General features: G+C 40.4%; 1 protein-coding gene across 11 annotated transcripts in view; it reads right to left on the bottom strand.

Moving 5' to 3' along the window:
- The window catches only part of LOC132770524 (multiple epidermal growth factor-like domains protein 6), a 267,021-nt gene extending 243,311 nt beyond the window's left edge, over nucleotides 1-23,710 (bottom strand). For all 11 annotated transcript variants that reach the window (XR_010909523.1, XM_067466032.1, XM_067466033.1 and 8 more), the window contains exons 1-4: nucleotides 23,347-23,710; nucleotides 8,210-8,344; nucleotides 7,691-7,803; nucleotides 7,008-7,112 (exon numbers count right to left, since the gene is read on the bottom strand). Coding sequence is in view for 10 of the 11 variants with exons in the window: in XM_067466032.1 (XP_067322133.1) it covers nucleotides 7,008-7,112; nucleotides 7,691-7,803; nucleotides 8,210-8,344; nucleotides 23,347-23,420 (427 nt within the window). In the remaining variant the exon portion in view is untranslated. The remainder of the gene's footprint in view (nucleotides 1-7,007; nucleotides 7,113-7,690; nucleotides 7,804-8,209; nucleotides 8,345-23,346) is intronic.
- Nucleotides 23,711-24,235: the final 525 nt, after the last annotated feature.

Genomic DNA, 24,235 nt, shown 5'->3' with positions numbered 1-24,235 from the left:
ATCCAATTTATTATTTTTTATTCTGGACTCTTTTGTCCCCAGATACCTCATGCTTCCATGATTTCTGACTTTAGCACTCTGAATTCTTGCTCAGTGTGGAGAGCAGGACACATGGGCTCTAACAAAGAATAGGCAAGCCAGGCTCAGGGCCTCATTGCCAGGGTAGAATAAAAGTTTAAGATCTCAAGATCATCATTAGTGAGTCGCCTCTGGGCATCTCCCTGCCCTCCCACCCTCATTTCTAGCCTATCTGTTGCTAGAAATCCAAACAGATCCTATTTGTTACAACTTTGGTAAGATTGGCATAGAGACATATCTGGGAGGGGGGGTTGGTGTGCCTATTTAATGCAATACAAGAGTTCCTGTAAGACCCTTTTGGGGTGTAGACAACCAATCCAACTTGGGGAGGTTAATTCTTCTCATTGCAGAGTGGCAGGAGAATCCCACAGGGATTTTTAACTCAGTGGGTTTCCATTAGCCAACATGTAGATTAATTAATATCTGGATCCAGACCCATGCCAGGCTGAGCCTCTTCCATAGTAACCATTACAGTTGTAGCATTTCCCATTTTGGCAATGTTATATGTTTATTCAGTGTGAAACAAGGCCTTTGCCAGGATTTTTTTTTTTTTTTTTTGCTTATGACTAAGGAAGCAGTGTGTTGCTTCATACTGCCCTACTGTACTCTTTATAAAAGGAAATGGCTAAAAACAAGCCATGGATACTTTCATCTGAACCTGAAATCTTACTTGTCTTTCTTTTGACAAGCTTTAGAAATAAGTCACAAGCAAACTATGGGTTTTCTTTGGATTGCTGTGGGAGATGAGTCAATTTGTCAGGATGGACATTGCAACACAGAAACCACAGAGGGTAGGAATGTACCTTCTGATCTGTTGCAGGAACAGTTGGGTGGCATGCACCAATGGGCTGCCTCAATCAGGTAAACCAGAGTTCTGGCTTACTGTGATTTCTCAGACACTCCATTGTTAACCTGATATCTTTAGCTGCATTTGTTTTGTTTTTTTAAATTAAAAGTTAAAGGAAACCTGGAGATACTATCTTTAAAATCACTTTATATGTCTTTTTTAAAACATTCAAAATCTTGATACAGTTCACTCTATTAATTAATTTTACATCTAGGACTCTTAATCAAGGGCTTGGATAGCTCCTTATACAGGTAGTCCCCAAGTTACGAGCAAGATAGGTTCTGTAGAGGTTCTTAAGTTGAATTTGTTTGTAAGTCAGAACAGGGGCATTTTAAAGTGTGGTTTGGCTAGCATATGGAAGGGGTAAACAACACTGTGGTGTTTGTTTTGCTATCAGAAGATTTCACCTCACTTTCTGTCCCTGTGATAACTGGATTTTGGAAAATGTGGGTTTTAAAAACAAGGATTGATGAGAAAGCCTAAGTGGAGATATCTTTTCCCCATGATAACTCTTCCAGGAGTGAATTTCCCTTCAGAGGGGTAGATTTGTGTTACTTCCTGTTTTCCCATCCCCATTATTAACTAGGAGACATTTGTAAGTTGGACGTATGTGACGTAACTTCAGGAACTGCCTGAAGTTACTTTTTTTTGTAGTCTTCCTTCTTTTTTTGTGTTGCTGCTCTTGTTGATGAAATGCAAAGATGTGACGAGACTACATTTCTGCTCAACATTTTGCAACCAAAAATCATAACCAAGATAACCCTGATACTGAAATAACCTTGCATTGCAGGCGTATGAAATACACTGTAACATCTCTCAGGGAGTCATTAGGCTACCTTGCAAATTGCAAGGGAATCGCTCCCTATTACAGATTGTTATGATATCCCTGGGCTGTCCTCGGTCATGTCAGTGAACTGTTAAAAGCTTTCTGAGCCACAGTTCAATATAATGCATTAATAATGGCTACATTTTCCAAAAAGCTGCTCACTATCCTTCCCTCCCATTAAGATGCCATGAACACCCAAACAATCAAGTGAAAAACTGCTCAGGTTTTGAAATGTAAGAACTATACATTCAAAAACATATAGTTGAAGCAACAAGATTTAACTTATTCCTTCTGCCTAAATGTGAGCTTGAGGGGAAAAAATGACTACAATTCCCAGAATCCTCCAGTCAGCACAACCAGTGTTTTCTGAGTCCTAAAAATTGTTTTCAAGCTCAGGTGCTAGACAAACATGATACATAATGTCTGCCACATTTCAGTGTCCCAAGGATAGTGGTAGCCATTGGAAGGGTTCTTGATGGAGCTTGGCCATCTTTGTGGGTATCATACCCCAATAGTATTATATCCCAATGTCTAAAATGCAATGCAGGGAGCGGCTGTTTGTGACTATTATGGTCCCCTATTCTCCTCTAGATATTGGCCAAAGCTCCCAGACTAATTGTGTAAAAAAAAAGGTGATTTCAAGGTCTCTCATTCATGGGATCACCATAAGTCAAAGACAACTTGCTGGCAGTTAACAACAATATGCAACTATCAATTTTCTGACACCCAACAGACAGAAGTGAGAAACAGAAAACAACAACAAAATCTGCATAAAGCAAGCAAAATTGGAATAGCTTTTCCACTTTTATTACCTGGAAAAATTGGTCTTGATAGAAAATCCACCATACCATTTATATACAGATTGAAAAATAATGGGTCAGGCTGCAACCCTGGCAAGCCCATTTTGAAAGTCTGGACAACTGGCCGTGTATGCGAATTCCAACTCTATGACTTGCTATAACAGCCTAATATCTACATTTAGACTGACAAAGGGGTTTATTATTGTATTAATAACAAGATATTCTGATGAAAAACCATGATCAATAGTTGAATGTCCTGGTCAAACTCCAATATTCAGGAGCAATAAAACCGTTCTCAACCAGCTAGATCTTTTATCATTTCAGAAAGAGATGTCTTGCATAAAGTCTTCCTATGACGTCAAACATACATATAGATTTATAGTTGGCTGGAGGAAACAGACGGAAAAGATAAGACCTAACTCAAGGAGACAATGAAAAACAAATGGAAAGAGATAGAATATGAATGTAAAGTGTGTGTGTATGTTTAAAGGTATAACAAATCTCTAAAATAATCAATTATTCTGATTAAAATTACACAGTGCAAACTGTAATAGTAATATGGGAGAAGGTTTATAAGACATAAATCATTTGTTAAAGGAAAACAGATGAGCCAAGGTCTCATGAAACATGCTTACACAACCCCATCTTCATCCTGAAAAAACAACAACAACACTACAGTATAGATTTTTACAGGAAAAGAGGGGCACAATGCTTGAAAAGGTTAGTTCTTCGGGAAATGTCCCAAATCTATCTATACAAGAAAATTAAGTGATTAAAGCAGGGGCCCACCAACTTTGAAATGTCGAAGCAGTCATGTTTCTCACTGGGGCTTTTTTTGTTCATAATTGAAAAAGTAATAGAAGGCTCCAAGGTGAAAAAAATAAGGAGGAGTTCAACCATATTACAAGCACTCCTCGCCATTTGGCTGGGCTTTGCATCCACTGACATCTGGGTGGCTTCTTGATTCCAATCTCTATTTTTTCTCTGATCTGTGCTACACCCTGACGGGTAAAAGTAGTTAAAATAAGGTAAAATTGTGGTCTATCATCCTTGGGAAAATCTGCATGGTAACAGCAATAATAATAATAATAATAATAATAATAATAATAATAGCAACAACAACTCTCTCCAAAGCTAGTGCTGAAAATTTTTGGCACCTAAAATATGGCCATAAACACACACACACACACACACACACACAGCCCATAGACTAGACCAGGCAAACCCAGGCCCGGGGACCAGATGCAGCCCCTTGGGTTCTTTTCTCAGGGCCTCCTCTCGCTCACCATCCTATCCTTCCTTTCTCCTCTCTTTCCTTCCTTCTTCCCTCACTCTTTCTCCCTCCTTCCTTCTCTTCTGCTCTTTCATGCTTCCTTCCTTCCCTCTTCTCTCCCTCCTTCCCTCTCTTTCTCCTTCCTTCCTTCTTTCCCTTTTGTCTTTCCTTCCTTCTCTCTTTCCTTCCTCCCTCCCCCTTCCTTCCTTCCTTCCTTCCCCCTCTCTCCCCCCCTTTCCTTCATTCTTTCCTTTTTCTCTTTCCTTCCTTCTCTCTTCCCTCCCTCCCTTCCTCCCACAATTCCCTTCCTTCTCTTCCACCCTTCCTTCCTTCTCTTTTTCCTTCCTCCTTTCCTCCTGGGGGATATTTAGCTGGGAGAAGGGACAGTTGAGAGGGACATGAGAACCATTTTTCAAGATTTCAAAGGGTGTCCCATTGAGGAGGAGGAAGAAAATTGACTTTCTGCTGCTCTGGAGACCAGAGCACAAGGGAGCAATGGTTTAAATTGGCAGGGAAAGTGATTTGACTGAAAAGATTAGGAAAATCTTCCTGAGAATAAGAGCTGTTGGAGAGTGGCATAGGCTGCCTTGGAGTTTGGTGAAGTCTCCTTGTCTGGAGGCTTTTCCACAGATGCTGTCTATTGGGAGTGCTTTGATTGTGCCTTCTTGCATGGCAGGGGATTGGACTGGCTGGCTCTTGGGGGTTGCTTCCATCTCTAGAATTCTAGGATTCTATATCAGGAGTAGGCAATACAGGATCTAATGAATTTTTTTTTCTCTCCCATTCACCATCTCATCCTGACGAAAGCTAACCCTTTTGGGATTCAAACGTTTCCCATCTTTTCTCCACTTTCTGCCTCTAAGAGAGAAGAGGAATGGGAGGAAAGGGCAGGGAGGGGATTTGGGGTGAACCCCTCCTTCCCTGCCTGCCCACCCACCCTGCTCCAGCCTGCCCACCCCACTTCAGCCTGCCATGCGGCCCCCAAGCTAGAAGGTTTGCCCCTGTTCGGATTAGACATTCACCCTCCTTGGATGAAAAACTCTAAAGGTCATTTTTCACTTCCCTGCAAACCTCAGCCCAGGTGAAAATGTGTGTTTTGCCTCTGGTTTTCTTTTTAACTAGAAGTGACCAGAAATAGATTTCTAATTTGAACCAAAAAATCCTCACAAAAATATATATATCTTTGATATATTTAATTAAATTGTATGCACTGCTTTGCAGGAGAAGCATGCTTCCTTACATTATTGAGGACTGTTGTGTGTGGGGGGGGGGGGGGGAGTAAATAATGTTTAAATAGACAGCATGTGTAGTACTTTGAGCACTGACTCTACAGACCACGGTTCTAATCCTCAATCAGCCATTGAAACTTAATGGCCAACTGATACTTTCTTAGCCTCAAATGAAAGCAATAGCAAAGTTTTTCTCAACAAATCTTCCCAAGAATATGATTTGATAGGTTTGCCATAAATCAGGAATGCAGAAGTACAAACACAGAATTGTGGACTGGCAAATCGGCAGAATTCTGCTAATTAAGACAGGTGAAATATCAAAAGTGCTCAATACTATATATACATTATCAATGATCATGCAACTATGGTAAAATTTGTGTGATGAAATCCTTACTGTTAGTGAAGGGGAGGATAGTGTTAAGCATGCAAAGATGATGAATGTCTTCTCATAGTTTGTCAGTGTCATGTTTTATTCCAAGCAAGGAGAAATAATTTCAACTTTCAACCTTCCTACCTTGAGATCCCTTGAGCGTTGTCCAGAAATCTGTCACCACCATTAGCCCTAACCAATGAAAGGTCTTCAAACACTTTCTAGCAGTCTTCTCATTGAACACCCCTGCCACTATATCCAAAGGGAATTTCATCTGTGGTGTTATTTACAGATCTACCTCCTGCAGGCTCTCAGGTGTACATATGCATTAGCAAGCTGATAAACTGTTGAAATTTCATATTGACCTTCTGGATTAAATAGATAAATCCAGCAAGATTACGCCTATCACAGTTTTGAAAAACTGGAAATGGCAGTCTAAACAGTGTTATTTTCAATAGTGTCTTATCAGTACTTTAGTTAACTCTCCAACTATACAATCTGGTCTTGACCCCAGAATCTGAACTTTATGGCTGCATGCACTGCAGCTCTGCTTTTCCTTCATCTTGGAATGTGATATGTCTCACCTGTCCAGAAAATGCCTTTATACATATGGTAGACACAAATAGTTATCATTGCAGTTACAACTGGAGATTTGAAGCGGCTCAGATCCTACTGGTATTTCTTTCCTCAGAGCTACTGCTGAAGTAGACACTGGGCACGTATCATTGCAAACATAACTCCATTTGTGTAACTCTAACACAATGTCTGCATTCTCCAGTGCAGTGTTTCTCAAACTCTGCCCCTCCAGATGTTTTGAACTTCAGCTGCCACAATTCCTAACAGCTAGTAAACTAGCTGGGATTTCTGGGATTTGAAGTCCACAACACCTGGAGGAGAAGAGTTTGAGAAACACTGCCCCATTGCAAAAGCTACTGCACTCAGCTATGCTGAATCTAACTATGCGGACAACATTACTCTTAGTGATTTCTGATGCCATTTCGTCTCTACATTTACAGGAATGAAAATCATACTAATGTCAATTATGCCTCCATGTCATTAGGCTTTTGCTGAAGAAAGTTGTCCATGGGTACATCAAGCAACCCTCCTATTCTTACAAGCAACAGTATCGAAGTTCAGATTCAGAATCTAGTCCTCAGACCTACAATTTATAATAGACAAGCTCTTTCACTATCATAAATCCACAAACTAGTTGGGGGGGGGGGGGGATGAACCAAGGCTGGCAGATGACTATACAAAGTGACTTTTGGCAGATCCCAGATGATCACTTGCAGACTACAATACATCAGAAAATATGTTGGAGGTCTGACTGTGGAAATGGGGCATGCAATCACTGCAGCCTGCAAGCCTGCATATCCTAGCAAGTCTTCTCAACACCAGACAATCATTTTGCATAAGCTCAGTGCACCATTCATTGATTCAGAACACTCCCAAGATTCCTGAACATGGCATTGCTGAGTATAGATAATGTTATTCTTTCCTGGTAGTAGAGAAATAAAATGTAATTAAATAAGTATTACCATATTGCTAGAATACATGCAGAACAATATTAATCCTTTCACTTACCGTATTGGCAGCGTGGCCCCTCAAATCCTAATGAACACTGGCACACTGGAGAAATTCCTTCAGAGCATTTTCCTCCATTGAAGCAAATGCCTACAGAGCATACAGCTAAAGAGAAGGAATAGAGACACAACAGGAAAAGCAATTGTTATTTACAAAACACAACTGTTTCACCAAAAAAATATAGAAAATCACCATTGCCATTATCAATCATTTCCTGTAACCTATCATCACCACTAAGTTAATGAGCACCTCAATTTCTATCTCACTTTTCTACAGCCTAATACTTAAGATGACTTACAATATGAGTTCAGACAAAAGTACAAATGTTAACTATACAGTTAAAACCGTAATAAAAATATTTATTTACATTATATTTCATTTTTCTCCTAATACAGGGTCCAAGGTGACATACTACATACTAAAAGTATAATATAATTTAAGAAATTGTTTAGACAGAAATTAAAATATTATTAAATGAAATTTCTATTTAAACATAAAAGCTAAAATAGCATAAAAAATTGACAACACCATTAGGGAATCCTAAAAATACTATTAAAAATTACAACCTTTTTTTAAAAGTTTGCCACAATTCTTATCTGCAAACTCCGAAGGCCCCACCAGTCCCCGAAAGTCCTCCAGCATTACCAGCCAAGCAGCCCCAACATTCAACAATCACAACTTACGGTGAAGACATCCAGCTTCATCATCATTCTTTCTACGCCACCCAGGGCAACACTTAAAGACCGTGTGATGTTCCATACTGTATGATTGCTTATATATGGTATAATAGCTTGTCCTTTAATAGAAAGAAAGAAAGAAAGAAAGAAAGAAGAGTAAGGAAGCACTACATAAAACAGTACTGGATCTGCTGTTAAGACAGGAGTTCTAGTTTATATATAGCATACAACAAATAAAATACCAACTGCACTGCAGTAGTTATCAAACTTTCTGTCTTTTGAGAACCGTACTGTCCATTAATCTGTCACAAAATCCTAGGAATGTTGAGTAAAGGAGGTAAAGAGCAGATCTGGAGTCACTAAGTAAATTATTGAGGAACCTGTAGAAACTTTTTGTTGTCCTCTGAATCTGCTCCAATTTGCCTCTATTCTTCTTAAAATGAGGCAACCACTCCATTCGAGGCCTGAGCAGAGCAGAATATAAAGGGAATATTGCTTTCCTCAAATTAAAAAAAATAACATTACCTTCTCTCATAACGTAAGCACCATCTTTCCACTGCACAGTCCTGTTTCCACATCTTCATCATACGGGTGAAGGCTTGAACACATGGCTGACGATGTCCCACCATTGCCAATTCTTGTTCAGGACACACATTTGGCCTAGAATATTGTGAGAAAAGGTTGAATTAAAACGACACATCACAATGACACACAACTTTGGAGATGTGCAGGAATGGCGTCAGATGGTCCATATTTCTGTTTGTCTCATTCCAGACATAACTGGCAATTGCTTTTGACAAAGACAACACTTAGTTTTAGCCTAGGATTCCTATCACTCGGGATGCTCATAGAATGCAAACTGAGTTGAAAGAGACTCAAAGACACCCATCCCATTCAGTCCCCTGCCATGCAGACATACACAATCAAAGCACTCCAATAGATGGCCATCCAGCCAGTTGAAAACTTCCAGGAAAAGGGAATCAATCACACTTCAAGGCAATGTATTCCACTACTGAACAGTTCTTACCATCAGGAAATTCTTCTTAATTTTTTGGTGGAGTTGCTTTCTCTACAGTTTGAATTCACTGCCAGAAAACAAGCGTGTTTCATCTTCAATATGACATCCTTTCAAATATTTAAACATGGCTGCATGTCACCTCAAAAACTTGTTTTCTAGATTAAACATACCCAGACTCATCAAACCACTTCTCATAAGGCTTGTCTTCCAGATGTTTAGGTAACCCTCTTCTGGACACACTCAGCTTGCCAATATCATTTATTAAATTCTGGTGCCCAGAACTGGACTCAGAATTTCAGGTGAGGCATGACCAAAGCAGATTAGATCTTTCCTTGATCTGGAAACTATACCTTTTGGTGCAGCCTAGAATTTAATTGGCTTTTTTATCTGCTGTATCACACTGTTTTCTCATGTTCAACTTATGATCTATTAAGACTCCTAGATCACTTTCACATGAGCTGTTAGCAAGCCAGCTGTTATTCATCTTATTTCACTTTCTTCCTTCAAGTTGAAATACACTGTTAGTTTTTGCTCAGGTTTCCAATTTGTTAAGGCAGTGGTTCTCAACCTGTGAGTCCCCAGATGTTTTGGCCTTCAACTCCCAGAAATCCTAATAGCTGGTAAACTGGCTGGGATTTCTGGGAGTTGTAGGCCAAAACACCTGGGGAACTACAGGTTGAGAACCACTGTGTTAAGGTTATGTTGTATTCCAGTTCTGTTTTATGAAGCATTAGCTGCTCTTCCTAATTTGATGTGATCTGCAAATTTCATTAACAGGCCCTCTGCGCCATTATCAATAGAAAAGAACATTAAATATCACTAGACCCAGTGCAGAATCCTGTAGCATTTCTCTCCACGAGAAAGAGGAGCCATTGGTGAGTGTCCTTTGGGTTCAGTTGGTCAACCAATTACCTAATAGTAGCATACTGCTTGAACTAAATCCAAGGGCAGGGCTGAACCGGTGGGCAAAATGACTAGACCAAATAAATTAAGCTGTTCCACAATGAAATTTTCCTCCACTCCCCAAATTTCTAGCATTGTAGTAATTTAAAATGTCAACTGTACATTTAAAAATGCAACTTAGGCATTCAAAGAAAAGGGGCTGGCAGAGTTACTGAGAATGCAAATAAATGATAGCATTCTAGGTGTGTATATTGAATGTCTTGCTGTCTAAAATGCCAGAAATCAGAGGACTGAAAGAAAACATCATGTGGGAATAGGATTCATATTGGGGACAACACTCTCATCCTCCCGACAACTGTGGCTCACCCTAGTCCAGAATCCAGTGATTATTCATTCATTCTAATCAAGGTAGTATTTCCACCAAAGTGAATGGGAACACTGCATGTGCACTGGAGTTCATGAAAGAGGATACTGAATTAGAAACTCTACTCTTTTGGCCAAGGGTGTTTTGTGAGAACTTTTCGTATTCTGCAACCCTTTCCAACATTAGGCAGGCAGTTATCTTGTTTATGTAGAAACTCAATAAGAAGCTCCATCATAAGTAAAAATTGTATGCATGGCTCTGGCAAGTGTTTATTTTCCCAATACATTCCAAAATCATCTTTTCATGGCAAGTAGTGCTTACCTCCTGAACTTTGGAGAGCTATGCATTAAGGTAACACTGACAAAAAATGTTTACATTTATCTACAGAAAACATCTGGATACATATAATCTTCTGCTAAAATCAAAATGCTTCTTTTTTGCCTAGTGCCCTCTGTATTACACCCTCAAGTAACAGTTTGAGGGGTTTTTTTGTTGTTGTAACTAATGTTTGCTTAGAAGGTGAGGTAAAAGTACCATACACATGAACTCAACACTATCAGCATAAAATGTTTTGAGTTCCTTCCTTTATGTCAGAAGTCCTCAAACTTTTTAAACAGAGGGCCAGGTCGCAGTCCCTCAAACTGTTAGAGGGCTGGATTATAATTTTAAAAAACAAACAAACATGAATTCCTATGCACACTGCACGTATCTTATTTGTAGGGCAAAACCACTTTAAAACAATACAATAATTAAAATGAAGAACAATTTAAACAAATATAAGCTTATTAGTATTTCGATGGGGAGTGTGGGCCTACTTTCGGCTGATGAGATAGGATTGTTGTTGTTGTTGTTGTTTATTTTATTTATTTCTACCCTGCCCTTCTCAACCCCCGAGGGGGGGACTCAGGGCGGCTTACAAAAGGCACAATTCGATGCCTACACATTGTTGTTGTTGTTGTGTGCTTGCAAGTCGTTTCAGACTTAGGTTGACCCTGAGAGAGGGCCGGGTAAATGACCTTGGAGGGCTGCATCTGGCCCCCGGGCCTTAGTTTGAGGAGCCCTGCTTTATGTGCTATCTTGTAATGTTTTGGAGAAAATAAATATCTAAATAACAACTGAATCCATGTCCTTGAGATCAATTCTGTGTCCCCATATTCTATAGCCTATGGCCCCATTCATGTAGCAACTGAGGAGAAATATTAGGATAAACATTCCAGAATATTCCAGCCACACTCCAGTCCAAATTCAAGTGGGTTGAAACATGTTAAACACTGTGTTGGAGTTTGGTTTTAATCCCCAAAGATCTGGGACCCATTGATACTACACAACTATAGCACTATTACTCTAATTCCAATGGTCCCTCCCTATGGAGTCCTAAGGGTTGAAGTTTGGTGACACACCTAGCCACTCTGGCTGTAAATTGTAAATATTCTTCCTTAAACACCCAGTCCCTGGAGTCCATAGAAATTAATCATGGAAGTTAAAATATAGCCATAGTCCTTGCCTCTCCACAGAAGAAGGGAAAGACAAACTTTTGGATAATTCCTTCCAAGAAAACCATGTGATTTGTTCACCTTGGGGTCACCATATGTCAGAAATGATCTTAAGGCACCAAAATAAGTGCTACAATAGCTTATTCTGAGGGGACTCCTGAACAACCAAACCAAAATGCAAAAGGAAGCTATGTTTATGTCAGGATAAAAACAACATTAATGTAGTATCTTTCTTAGACAAGCAAAAGGACATAAAGTGGATACCAACTTTTGCATACTCCAGATCTTTTAATCAGGAAAGATATCCGAATCTGGAATTCTGGAAGAATTTTTACGCCTTGTTTGTTGTCCAATATATTTAGTTTTAAATGTTTACTTTGCTTCTCATTAGTTTAAAGCTTAATTAAGACAAGCTCCATAAAACATCAACAATGTGTGAAACCTTCAAGGTCTTCAGATCTCTTCTTAAAACTCAGAGATAACAAGCTACAAATAGCATGGTCTGTGGATGTCACTATTTGACTATTTCATCCTAGCAAATGAAAATAAATATTTTCCAGTTGTCTCTCCAAGCTCTCACGTTTCAGAATTCTACTCTAAGTAGGGGATGGTTCCTTTTTTATAAAAGCTGAAGTACAGCAATTGCAATGATCCACTGATAAGCTGATCCAAGAATTTTGGGTTGATTTTCAGACTAAAATTTCTAGACTTATGCATAAGTATATACAGTGCACTTCTGGTATGCTACCATGCACAGCTAGCATGACTTTCCTAAGCCATAGATTCCTCAACAAGGGAATTGACAATAATAGGCAAACTTTAAACATGTAATCATATGTAGCATCTACCGTATTTGCAGTATATTGTATAGTTCACTGCACTTTAATTTCATGAAGCACCAGACTCACCACTAAGCAGAATAAGGCAGGCATCTCAAGATTCAGATATCATGAATGTGTGACATGCTGTAAGAGCAGGCCCTACATATCCAAGGATTCTGTATCTATAGATTTCATCATCTACAGCTCAATTTTTTAAATCCAACAAGTAAAATGGTTTTGCCACTTTGTATTATGGATATCCTTTTTATTGCACCATAGCACATAATAAGATGAGCACCCATGAATGTTAGTATCTATTGGGGGCAAAGGGGTGTCCTGGAACCAAACATCAGCACATCTACGAAAGGCTCACTGTAATTGTACAATTATTCTTGCTGCCAAAAAAGAGAAGCGGTACAGGAATATCTCAGTTATCCCACTGGATTCTTCCTGAGGCATTAGTTCTTTAACATCTGACCTTTCTACAGTCCACTTGAATGCTCAATACACTGGAGGCAACTGGTATGCCAAGCTTATCTGCTTTCCTCTTCTCTGTTTTGCCATCCATGCTCAGTAAGGGTCTTTGGAGGCAGCTTCTGATTATATCCCATCTTGCAGTCAGGCACACATGCGAATAATATGGTTGGTTATAATATAATCCTGTTATAGATGTAACATTAATAGAAGGTATCCATATGTTTAATAAACCATATAAATAACTACAGGAAGGAGGTAGCAAGAAGCCGCCCACAGTAATTAGAAAGGGATCCTAACTCTCCCTACACTTTTGCTCATTTATTCACTCCCTGGATCTGTTTTGAGTTCACTTGTTTTGCAAGGGGGTTCCATCAGAAAGGGCCCAGAAATCTGTCCAGATTTAACCATAATGTTTTGGTGCATCTTGTTCTAGTTTGGGTGATGTTTTCTCCAGTTATTTTAAATGGGGATTTTGTGGGACTTGAAGGGGTAAAGGGATTGGGTTTGGCCACACTTTGCACCCCCCCCCCCCTCAAATTGGGTTAAACCTTAACCATAAGAGCTTACATAGTGGCTGCAATTTACTTTTTAAAAATGCAATGCTCATTAAATGCATCCACACAAAGACATGTCCATTACAACTATAGGACTTAGCTTTCATGGACTTCTCCTGATTATTCCTACTTAAACCACACTTCTGAGCAGTTCCCTTTTCGTCAACACTTACAGAAACTCAGACTCTGTCCTTCCCAAAGTCTTAAAGCTTTTCATGGCAATTCTGTTCAATTCAAGACACCTGATTTTCTTGACATTTTAGACCACTTTCTCCAAATGAGAACACTTCACCAAAGACATTTGCTGGAAAGTTAATGCAGTGTGGTCCACTGGAAATACAAAATGCAATACTGAAAGTAATTTTGTGACTTCACCATTTAGGTTGTAGCACAAAGCAATCATCTTTAAAGAATTTAACAGCCATCTCTTGACATTTTCATCACAGAGAGAGACTAAGTGAAAGCTCATTTTTGTTGCAGTTGAGGCATTTCACTCTATGGGCAATATTTAAATAAGCTTTAATGTGAGTCAATGTGCAAAACAAAGAAGACGTTGCCACCTCAAATGTGTTAATTACAAGCTACATACAATTATCACTTGATAATCAGTCAGAGATTGTTTGTAATAGTATCCAAATTAGTCACCCCCTCCAAAAAAGAAAAGATTAATCATTTTAGATATCACTTAAATAGCCTAGAAGATTAGTCCTCAGTTTTACACAACTTCCTTACTATTTATTTGTTACATTTAATATCTGTCCTGCAGTTAGTTCAAGGTGGTCCTCTTCTTCATCTTTGCATCAACTCTGTGAGGGAGGCCAGATTTGGGTTGAGACACTGAAAACCGTACTTTTAAAATGGTTGTATAGAAGAAGGAAAATCAGCAGGTGTTCCTTGTCATGCATCTGGGTAACAAGCAACACCTGCTGAAATTCCTTCTTTGATTTAATCAATAAACTTAAAAGGCCCATATATAATTTTCACTCTGGCAACCCAATACGAAACTAAGAGAGACTCATGGTCACCTACTGAGTTTTATGGCTTAGTGGTGACAAGATGCATCTTCTATGTGCAATCCACAACTTTAACCAGAACAAGTTTATTGCTTGTCTGTCTTTTTCTCCCTCTAAATAAACACACATGCACACTTTTTCTACCTACCACTTTCCTGCTTTATTCTGACATCAGCCTTGTAAATCTGACTACAAATGCTGTCCTTGTGTGCCTTCAAATCGCTTTTAACTTTTGAGAAATGTAAGGCAAATTTGACACTGCTTTTTCCTGGTAACTCACACAAAATTCACCATTTATATTATTAATATTATTATTCTATTATTAATAATAATAATATTAATATTATTATTATAGGCTAACCTTAAGAAATGGGGTTACAAAGTGGAGTCCATGACATACAAGTGCGGAGAAGAGCAAACCACAGACCAGCTACTACAATGCAACCTGAGCTCTTCCACATGCATAATGGAGGACCTTCTTATAGCGATATCAGAGGCACTCCAAGTGGCCAGCTTTTGGTCAAAAGACATTTAGCATAATGCCAAGTTTTTAACAACACTAACAACAACAACACTTTATTTGTATTCCGCCCTATCTCCGAGGGGACTCGGGGCAGATTCCAGCATATACAGACACAAGACAAACATTCAATGCCTTGAAACAATGAAACACAAATACACAGATAAAGGTAAAGGCATCTCTGGTTCTGGAGGGTGGCCTAACTTTGTTTGTATTTTTAAATACATTATAACTGTACCCACAATTTGCTTCTGACATGATAAATTTATTATTATTATACCGACACAAAAACTCAGTATGTCACAGCAAATGAGATCTATATGCGGTATTTCATATCACAAAATCACAAATTGAACACTTCCCAAGCGTCTAGGACTGTGTGATGTATTTTCGAATGATGCGTGCAGATCCAAGTAAGATGGCCTTTTGCAGTTGACAGATCATGATTTTGTCAATGTTTATTCTTTCCAAATGCCAACTGAGATCTTTTGGCATGGCACCCATGTGCCAATGACCACTGGGACCACCTGTACTGGTTTATGCCAGAGCCTTTGCAGTTATTTATTATTATTATTGAATCAAAGTAACTGGATGAGCCAAAACATGGATTTCCACAGGTGAGTGGAGATTTGAATACTGGTCTCTTACAGTCCTAGTTCGATTCAGATCACTGTACCACATTGGCTCACCTACAAAAGTTGGTGGCTCACAAACAATTTGACCAACCAGTCGGGGCTTGGTAGAGAAAAAGTGGAGATATCTGTCCCTCTCTTAAGAAGCTTGTTTGGTTTCCCTTCTTGGTGAAGAAATCAGGCAGCAGGTCTTCGAACAATTCCATATGCTCACCTATGTTGAGGGAAGTAATGGTCTCAATACATTTTCCACTGCTTGGGTCTCATTTGATTTGCATTTGATTCTGAGCAACTCATTTTAAGGATGTAAAAGTTGAAGCACTTTCATAGAAGGAGAATCAGAATGATAAGAACTATGGAAAATAAACCTATAAGGAGCTACGCATACTCAGTTTGGTGAAGAAAAGATTGTGGAGTGACATGATTCTATTTTTAACACCTCAAGGATTGTCACAGAGAGAATGTCATGGGCCTTTTCTCTGCTACCTCAGGAGTGTAGGACCAGGTCTAATGGTTTTAAATTACAGGAGGGAAGATTTTGAGACAACATTAGAAGTAACATCTTACAATAAGCATAGTCAATGGAACCAATGGCCCAGAAAGTTGGTGGGGTCTCCTCTTCTAGTTGTCTTCAAAAAAGAGGCTGAACAGCTACCTGCAGTTGAAGATTATGAATTGAAAGGGGGGGTGGACTTGATACCCCATGAGAGCCCTTCCAAATCTATGATTGTGTGTGTGAAATCCCTCACCATCCATGGCAAGAATGGGAATCATGCAGTACTCTTATTTGCAGCTCCAAACCTTCCTCATAATTCTATACTCTGGCTAGCAGCTGCAGACCAACAGCATTTGAAGGGTCAAGTGATTCCAACTCTGATCTAGGTTAACCAGGCAATTACCTTACATATTCAAGTATAATTCTAGAAATTTTAGTCACAAAATTAACCCCAAAAAGTTGGGTTATCCACAGGTCAATGTCTTGACAAGAAAAGATGATTTGTTTCTTTATCAAGAAAGGAATCATCCCTCTATGAGGAGAATGGTGAAAGGGAAGAAATTAGTTCACTCTTGGAAAACCTAAAAGGTCATCTGTCAAGGGTGCTTTGAATGCCACTTTCCTGCTTCTTGACAGGAGGTTGGACTGAATGGCTCACGAGGTCTGTTCCAACTCAATGATTCTATGATTAAGCACGGTTCTCCTTGAGTCTTTCTGTTGTGGCACTACTTCTGGCCATCTTTAATTCCTATGGGGAAAATGAGTGGCTGATCCCCTGAGACAGCATTTGTGCTTTTCTGTTTCCATAGTTCGTATCAAAATCCATAATTTTGACCTCAAAACATGCCTTTGACTTATACAAGAGGTTGATTTATACATTAGTCTATGTGTCACTCAAATACAAGGCTTTTATCTGACTCAAAAGGGAAGAGAAAGGGGGCTACTTTAACAGGACTTTTAAAGTTACAAACAGTCACAATAAAACAAATAATGGGTTATAAATTTGCAATGAAAGCACTTAGAATGCTTTTGAATTATCCAAAAGTAGTTGTAGATGAGGACAAAATTGAAATGAATTGATAATTTATTGAAACCAATTAAAATTCCAATAGTGGAGATTTCTCTCTATCCCCTTAAAAAATTGAATCAGTTTGCTACAAAATGTCATGAAGGTAGTGTTTTGTACAAGATCAAGCAGGAATTTATTATTAAAAACCAATTAAACTAAAAGAAAAATGTTGTCCCTTTTGGGGAAGATAAAGTTGGAGACAATATCTTAGTCTGTGTAACACTTTCTCCTTATTTTTTGTTTTCTTTCATGCTTCCTTTCCTCCTTGATGAATTTTTATTACAGAGATCTGTACTAAATTGAAAACTAAAATTAACAGGACTTTTTTTGTAAATATGTTTATCATGCAAGGATATGTGGTTGAGCATGAAAAAAATTATCCATTGCTTCAAAATATGCCCTTAACATGTCCTATAAAAATGGAAACAGATACAGATGAAAACACAGAAGGCATAAAAAGCCATATAACACACTATTGTTAAAATGCAATTAAACTATCTGCTGAATTAAATTCTTTTTAAAAACAAATAATGAAAAATAGGAAAGAAAAAAGTCAACAAAACTGCACTCTATTAAAAGCCCTTGCAGCCACACACACACACACACACACACATATGGTAACGGTTTCTCCTGACATCAAATCTAGTCATGTTCAACTCTGGAGTGGGGCTCATCTCCATTTCTTAGCTGAGGAGCCAGCTTGTCCAAAGACACCTCCAAGGTCATGTGGCCAGCATGACTGCATGGAGTGCCATTAGCTTCCCATAGATGTGGGACCTATTGAACTACTCACATTGCATGTTTTCGAACTGCTAGGTTGGCAGAAGCTGGGCCTAACAGCAGGAGCTCACCCCGTTTCCTGGATTCAAACCACCAACCTTTCGGTCGGCAGGTTCAGCAGCTCGCCGGTTTAACCTGCTGCACCACTAGGGGGGGGCTATATATGTGTGTGTGTGTGTGTGTGTGTTCTGTAATATAAGGTTTTCTTTAAAAATAAGAGGGGTGGTCTCTTATTGTAGAATGCTAATATATATAGAATGCAAATGTCATTGTTCTTGCCTATGCATGCATAATATGATGTGCCTGTCACAAATTGTCTCTGTTGAGAGCCATCTTAGATGGATCTGTGACCTAGGATGCATCTACATAGTAGAATTAATGCAGTTTGACACCACTTTAATGGTTATGGTTCAGTGCTATAGAATCCCAAGGGTTGTAGTTCTGCAAGGTCTTTAGCCTTTTCTGCCAAAGAGTATCCATACTTCATCAAGCTGCCATTCCCAAGACCTTAGATGTGCATTTCTGCATGGCAAGGGTTGGACAAGATGTCCTTTGCAGCCCCTTCAGACTCTAAGATGCTATGGTTCTATCATGTAAGATCAAAGCCTACTGATATTTCCACCCCCTGTGGAGACATCCCACCCTGCATAAAAAGCTGAAGCAGTTACCCAAATTCTAATTGAATGGTTTGGGTACTGGCCCCTTAAATAAAATATGAGGAGACAGGTGATACTCCAAGGGGATATGACCTGCTACAATTCATCAAATGGCAACTGGGAATGGCAGGCTGAGAGCCTGTGAACATGCCCTGAAAAAGCTCCTTTGAATAATGCAGAAAACAGTGGTTGTAACATGCTGGTACCACTATGCTGTTCCCTTTCCACACCCCACCCAGGGACTGCACATCTCACTAATCGCTTCTCTGTTTAATAACCCCTGGAGACCCGGAGTCTGCAACTATTGCACAAAGCAGCTGTCAAGGAAAAGAAATCCAATTAAACTTTTTTGCCATGGGGCTGACCCCAATTGTAGGCTGCAGAACAGACTAGACAGTGTCACTCAACCGTTATAGAAGACACGAGAATGGGCAAGGCACTTCACTCAGCAGGCACAAAGCCACCCTTTTTGACTCCGATTAATTAATGCAATATAATTAAACCCTTCCCAATCCTTCATTCTTGTCAAGTCACCACTCCCAGTGTGAAACACTAGCTGAGATTATCTAACAGCAGTTCAGTCCTTTTATTCCTCTTATACAGTACAAAATCAGGGTTCCCAGCATCCATCCCATAACAGGCAGAGAGGATCACGTCGCAGATCTTCCAACCATGCATGACTTGCTTTCTTCTCGAAGCATTATATCTGCACCAGTACTAATTGAGACTAAAAGAAACTCAGATTGCCTTGAAATCGTGGCTCAAAGTGCATCAGAAAAACCTTGGCTGGTGCCAGTGTGGATATAATGCTATATTCTGATTACAAGAAGCCATCGAACACTAAACTGTGGTTACAGCCAACCACAAAAAGGAGGAGATTTATGCACAAGAGGACAGGGATTTTATTTATTTATTTACGATATTTAGAGCCCGCCTTTTTCAGCCATTTGGCGACTCAAGGCGGGTTACCGATTGGCACAATTTGATGTCAGGCATTCATAAAAGTGCCATTAAAAACAATCAACATTACAATATAAAACATAAATAAAAACCATTAAAGCATATAATTATAAGTTATATGCATAACTTATGTGTCAAAAACTGTGTTGTCTGCACCAGGACCTTGAATGTTGTGAATATAACTAAACTCCATGAGAGTCTATATGTTTCCTGCTGAGATAACTTTGTATTCCTTGTAGTCTCTTTCTTTGATTAACTGCATTCCAGAATCAATATCAAAATCATCTGTGTGTGTGTGTGTGTGTGTGTGTGTGTGTGTGTCTGTATCTCCACACACATGAAAGCGAATCAGTTATAATGCTGTAATCCAAGAACGATTTCCATACACTAAGGACCTGTCACATTAAACATTTTCTTTGTCATTGCTTGGGAAATGCAACACAATTTTGCATCAAGATACATTACTTATATCATGTTGCACAAGTGGTGATGTTCCAAATCCATGCTCTTCTTTATGAAGAGATGAACAGTGCACTTCTACATGTTGACTCAGAAGTAAACCACACTACATTGGCTCCCAAGGTTGAAAACCATGGCAATTTCCCATATGATTACTGTACAACAAAGACATCAGCCGTGGGGGGAACGACACACAACTACATACTCTATCAGCCCTCACAGCAATAATACAACAACACACACACAGATACATGCAGTTGCTTCCATGCAAATTTTGTCTTCTGCAGAATGGTTTTGAATTCCATCAGCGAGTCAAACAGTCAATGAGACTCCAGAGTAACAATATTTAGAGGGCGATGGAATAGTGTATTGCCTTAACTACTTCACTTGAGAAATGCTTAAAATGGGAAGAAAAGTAAAATTTACTAAATCTTGCTAAGGAGCCCTAAGTGGTGCAATGGGTTAAACCCTTGTGCCGACAGGACTGCTGACCAAAAGGTCGGCGGTTCAAGTCCAGGGAGCAGGGTGAGCTCCCATCTGTCAGCTCCGGCTTCCCTTGCAGGGACATGAGAGAAGCCTCCTACAGGATGGTAAAACACCCAGGTGTTCCCTGGGCAATTCTCTCACACCACACACACACATACATAGAAAAAACCCTAAATCGTGTACCCAGTTTATGGAGAAATGGTCATACTGAAAGGAGTCTTAACCATTTGGGAGCTGCTGGTTTTATTGATATATAAACTGCACTGTTCATCTATCTTTCGACTTAACCATATTTGCTTTTATTCAAATTGTATTCCCTTGAGCTATCTGGAGTGCCATTTTTGTTTTCTGCTGTTGTTGTTCTATGCCTTCGAATCATTTCCAACTTGTAAACAACCTTAAGGGCATCAGATACCATCAGATCCTCTTGGTAAGAATTTTTGGGGGAGGGAAGTTACCTTTGCCTCCCCATCTGAGGCTGAGAGAATATGATTTGTCTAAGGTCACCCTCTGGATTTCTATTCCTAAGCAGTGATTCCAACTCTGGTTTGCAAAAGTGTACTCCAACTCTCAAACCCTAAATAGACAGACTCCATGGGACATGATCCCATTTTTTTTTTAAAAAGGCACAGATTAACCTTAACAGGGAGTTTTTTTTTAACTCGTTCTGTTTTTCCTGCTCAAGCAGAAGTTCCCAGGTTCATTCTTTGGCATTTGTAAAGAACAGATATTTAAGAATCCTCTCCTAATGTCTCTCTGAGAAAGCCAGTACCAGTCAGGAGAGGAGAAGAGAAAAAGCTCTCACCTGCCACAGGGCAGAAAGGGGTCACCTGCTGTAGCTGCATCTTCACTTCTTATGCTTACAGACTTCATATCAATGCATGTCATTCAGACGGAAGAAAAAGCAGGCATTCTATGCAAGTATATTAGCAACAAAATCTAGATAACTAGCATGGGTATCACCTGAACACACCACATTCCTCTGATTTGTGAAACTAAACAAGGCCAGCTCTGGCTAAGACTCGGAGGGGAGAATGACTGACAATAATAATAATAATCATCATCATCATCATTTTTTTTTTATATTCCACTCTATCTCCTTGAGGGGACTCAGAGCAGATTACAGAACATATACCTTGGCAAACATTCAATGCCGTTATACAATTAACAAAGACAGACGATATACAGACAGAGGCAGAGCTTCCCTCTTTTTCATTCCTGGCATCTGGAGGCTGTGCTTGACTCAGCCATGGGGAGGTGCTGTTGTTCTATTTTTCCACACTGAGAAACCTGCTGCCCATGGATGGCTTCCTGATCCAATTGACAGCATGTCTTCAGGGCTGCCTTTTACCTCCCTGCCACAGCAGTACCTATTTATCTACTCACATTGCTGTTTTCAAACTGTCAGTTAAGCAGAAGCTAGGGCTGAAAGTGGGTGCTCACCCCAACCTGCGTGTTCAACTGCCAACATTCCAGTCGGCAAGATTTTCTGTAGCTGGCAGTTTAACCTGCAGCATTTCTCAACCTGGGGATCACAAGGGGGGTGTCAAAGGGGTTGCCAAAGACCATAAAAAACACAGTATTTTCTGTTAGTCATGGGGGTTCTGTGTGGGATGTTTGGCCCAATTCTATCTTTGGTGAGATTCAGAATGCTCTTTGATTGTAAGTGAACTATAAATCCCAGCAACTACAACTCCCAAATGTCAAGGTCTATTTTTCCCAAACTCCACCAGTGTTCACATTTTGGCATATTGAGTATTTGTGCCAAGTTTGATCCAGTGAATGAAAATACTTCCTGTATATTGGATATTTGCATTACAATTCATACATACGATTCATGAAAATGATGTTATGTTTGGGGGCCACCACAACATGAGGAACCATATTAAAAGGTCAGGGCATTACAAAGGTTGAGAAATACTGGTATACAGGCTCAGTATTTGATGAGCACAGAGAAAAGGAATTGGCAAAACACCTCTGAGTGTTCCTTCCTTATGGACTCCCAATCAAATTCATAGGCATGTGTCCCTTGGAGCGTGGAAGCTAAGCAGGGACAACTCTGGTTCGTACTAGGATGGGAGACTGACAACAAAAAGTACAATATAGGGGAAGGAATTGATAAAACCACTTCTGAGTATTCCTTCTCTAAGAAAACCCTATAAAATTCACAGAGGTGGGTGATTTGAAGACACAGACACCCAACTAGCAAGGTGAAGGATACAATCCAAAGGAGAATTTGGTTCAAATTGAGAACGAAAGGGGTTCAAATCGTATTCTCTCTGGGTTGCTGTGTGTTTTCAGGGCTGAGTGGCCATGTTCCAGAAGCATTCTCTCCTGACGTTCCACCCACATCTAAGGCAGGCATCCTTGGAGGTTGTGAGGTCTGTTGGAAACTGACCTCTCTGCATACCTATCATATTTGTGGGAAAAACATCAAGCAGATAAAAGTTCCACTTATTGTCGAAGGCTTTCATGGCTGGAATCACTGGGTTGTTGTAGGCTTTTCGGGCTGTATAGCCATGTTCTAGAAGCATTCTCTCCTGACGTTTTGCCTGCATCTATGGCAGGCATCCTCAGAAGTTGTGAAGTGACCTCACAACCTCTGAAGATGCCTGCCATAGATGCAGGCAAAACGTCAGGAGAGAATGCTTCTAGAACTTGACTATACAGCCCGAAAAACCTTCAACAACGCAGACAACAGTTCTTTCACCCACGCTGGACATTCCACAGATATATAAACCTCCCTTGCCTAGTTTCCACAACCTCTGAAGATGCCTTCTATAGATGCAGGCGAAACGTCAGGAGAGAATGCTTCTGGAGCATAGCCATACAGCCCGGAAAACCCACAGCAAGCCAGTAAACGTCTGCGACAATACGTATTCTCTTTCCTCCCCGTCAATTTCTTGAGAAGCCCCTACAGGACAGATCCTAGTCTTGGGGACCCTCCTTTTCCATACTTACATGCCGGGGTGAAGTGGCCCCGCGGCCACCAGGCTAGCAACGCTCCACAGAAGCCACGCTCTGATGAGACTCATCTCGGGAGCCGAAGAAGAGGACGGAGCGGGGCGGGAAGTTCAGCGCCCGGGGCCAGGTTGACCGAGAAGGGACTGGCATCGAATTTGGGGGGTGCTGTTCCGCTTCGGGCACGGAGCATCCGCACAGGGAGGGGGGGCTGAGCCAAAGAGGCAGAGGAGGGAGACCAAGGCACGCTCCGCTGCTGCTCCTGCGGCAAGTGGAGAGCAGGGAGACCCGGTGCCCGCTTTCTAGGCTCCCACGCGGCGCTGCCTCCGCCTCCTCTTCCGCGAGAGCAACAGGCGGACACCCAGCCCCGCCTCCCATTCAAGGCAGCAGCCGCCTCCTCGTCCTTTTAAAGCCCCCCGTTGAGCCAATCAAAGGGCTCTCCGTGTCCTGGCCCCGCCCACAATTAGGTCGCGGGAGGGCAGAGCCTCTCCTCCTCTGGGGCGCCTCTGAATCCCACAAGGTTGTCTTAGGCAAGGAATACCGGTTCCTTCCTCTGAAATAAAGGCACTGCAGACTATTCATTTATTTTATTTACTAGCTGTGCCCTGCCACGCGTTGCTGTGGCTCACATGGGGGTTCTGTGTGGGAGGTTTGGCCCAATTCTATCGTTGGTAGGGTTCAGAATGCTCTGTGATTGTAGGTGAACTATAAATCCCAGCAACTACAACTCCCAAATGTCAAGATTCTATTTTCCCCAAACTCCACCAATGCCCACATTTGGGCATATTGAGTATTCATGTAGAGTTTGGTCCAGATCCATCATTGTTTGAGTCCACAGTGGATGTAGATGAACTACAACTCCAAAACCAAAGGACACTGCCCACCAAAC

Source organism: Anolis sagrei, chromosome 3 (assembly GCF_037176765.1).
Source record: "Anolis sagrei isolate rAnoSag1 chromosome 3, rAnoSag1.mat, whole genome shotgun sequence".
NCBI classification, from domain to species: domain Eukaryota; kingdom Metazoa; phylum Chordata; class Lepidosauria; order Squamata; family Dactyloidae; genus Anolis; species Anolis sagrei.
This window is presented reverse-complemented; position numbering and strand designations above follow the sequence as displayed.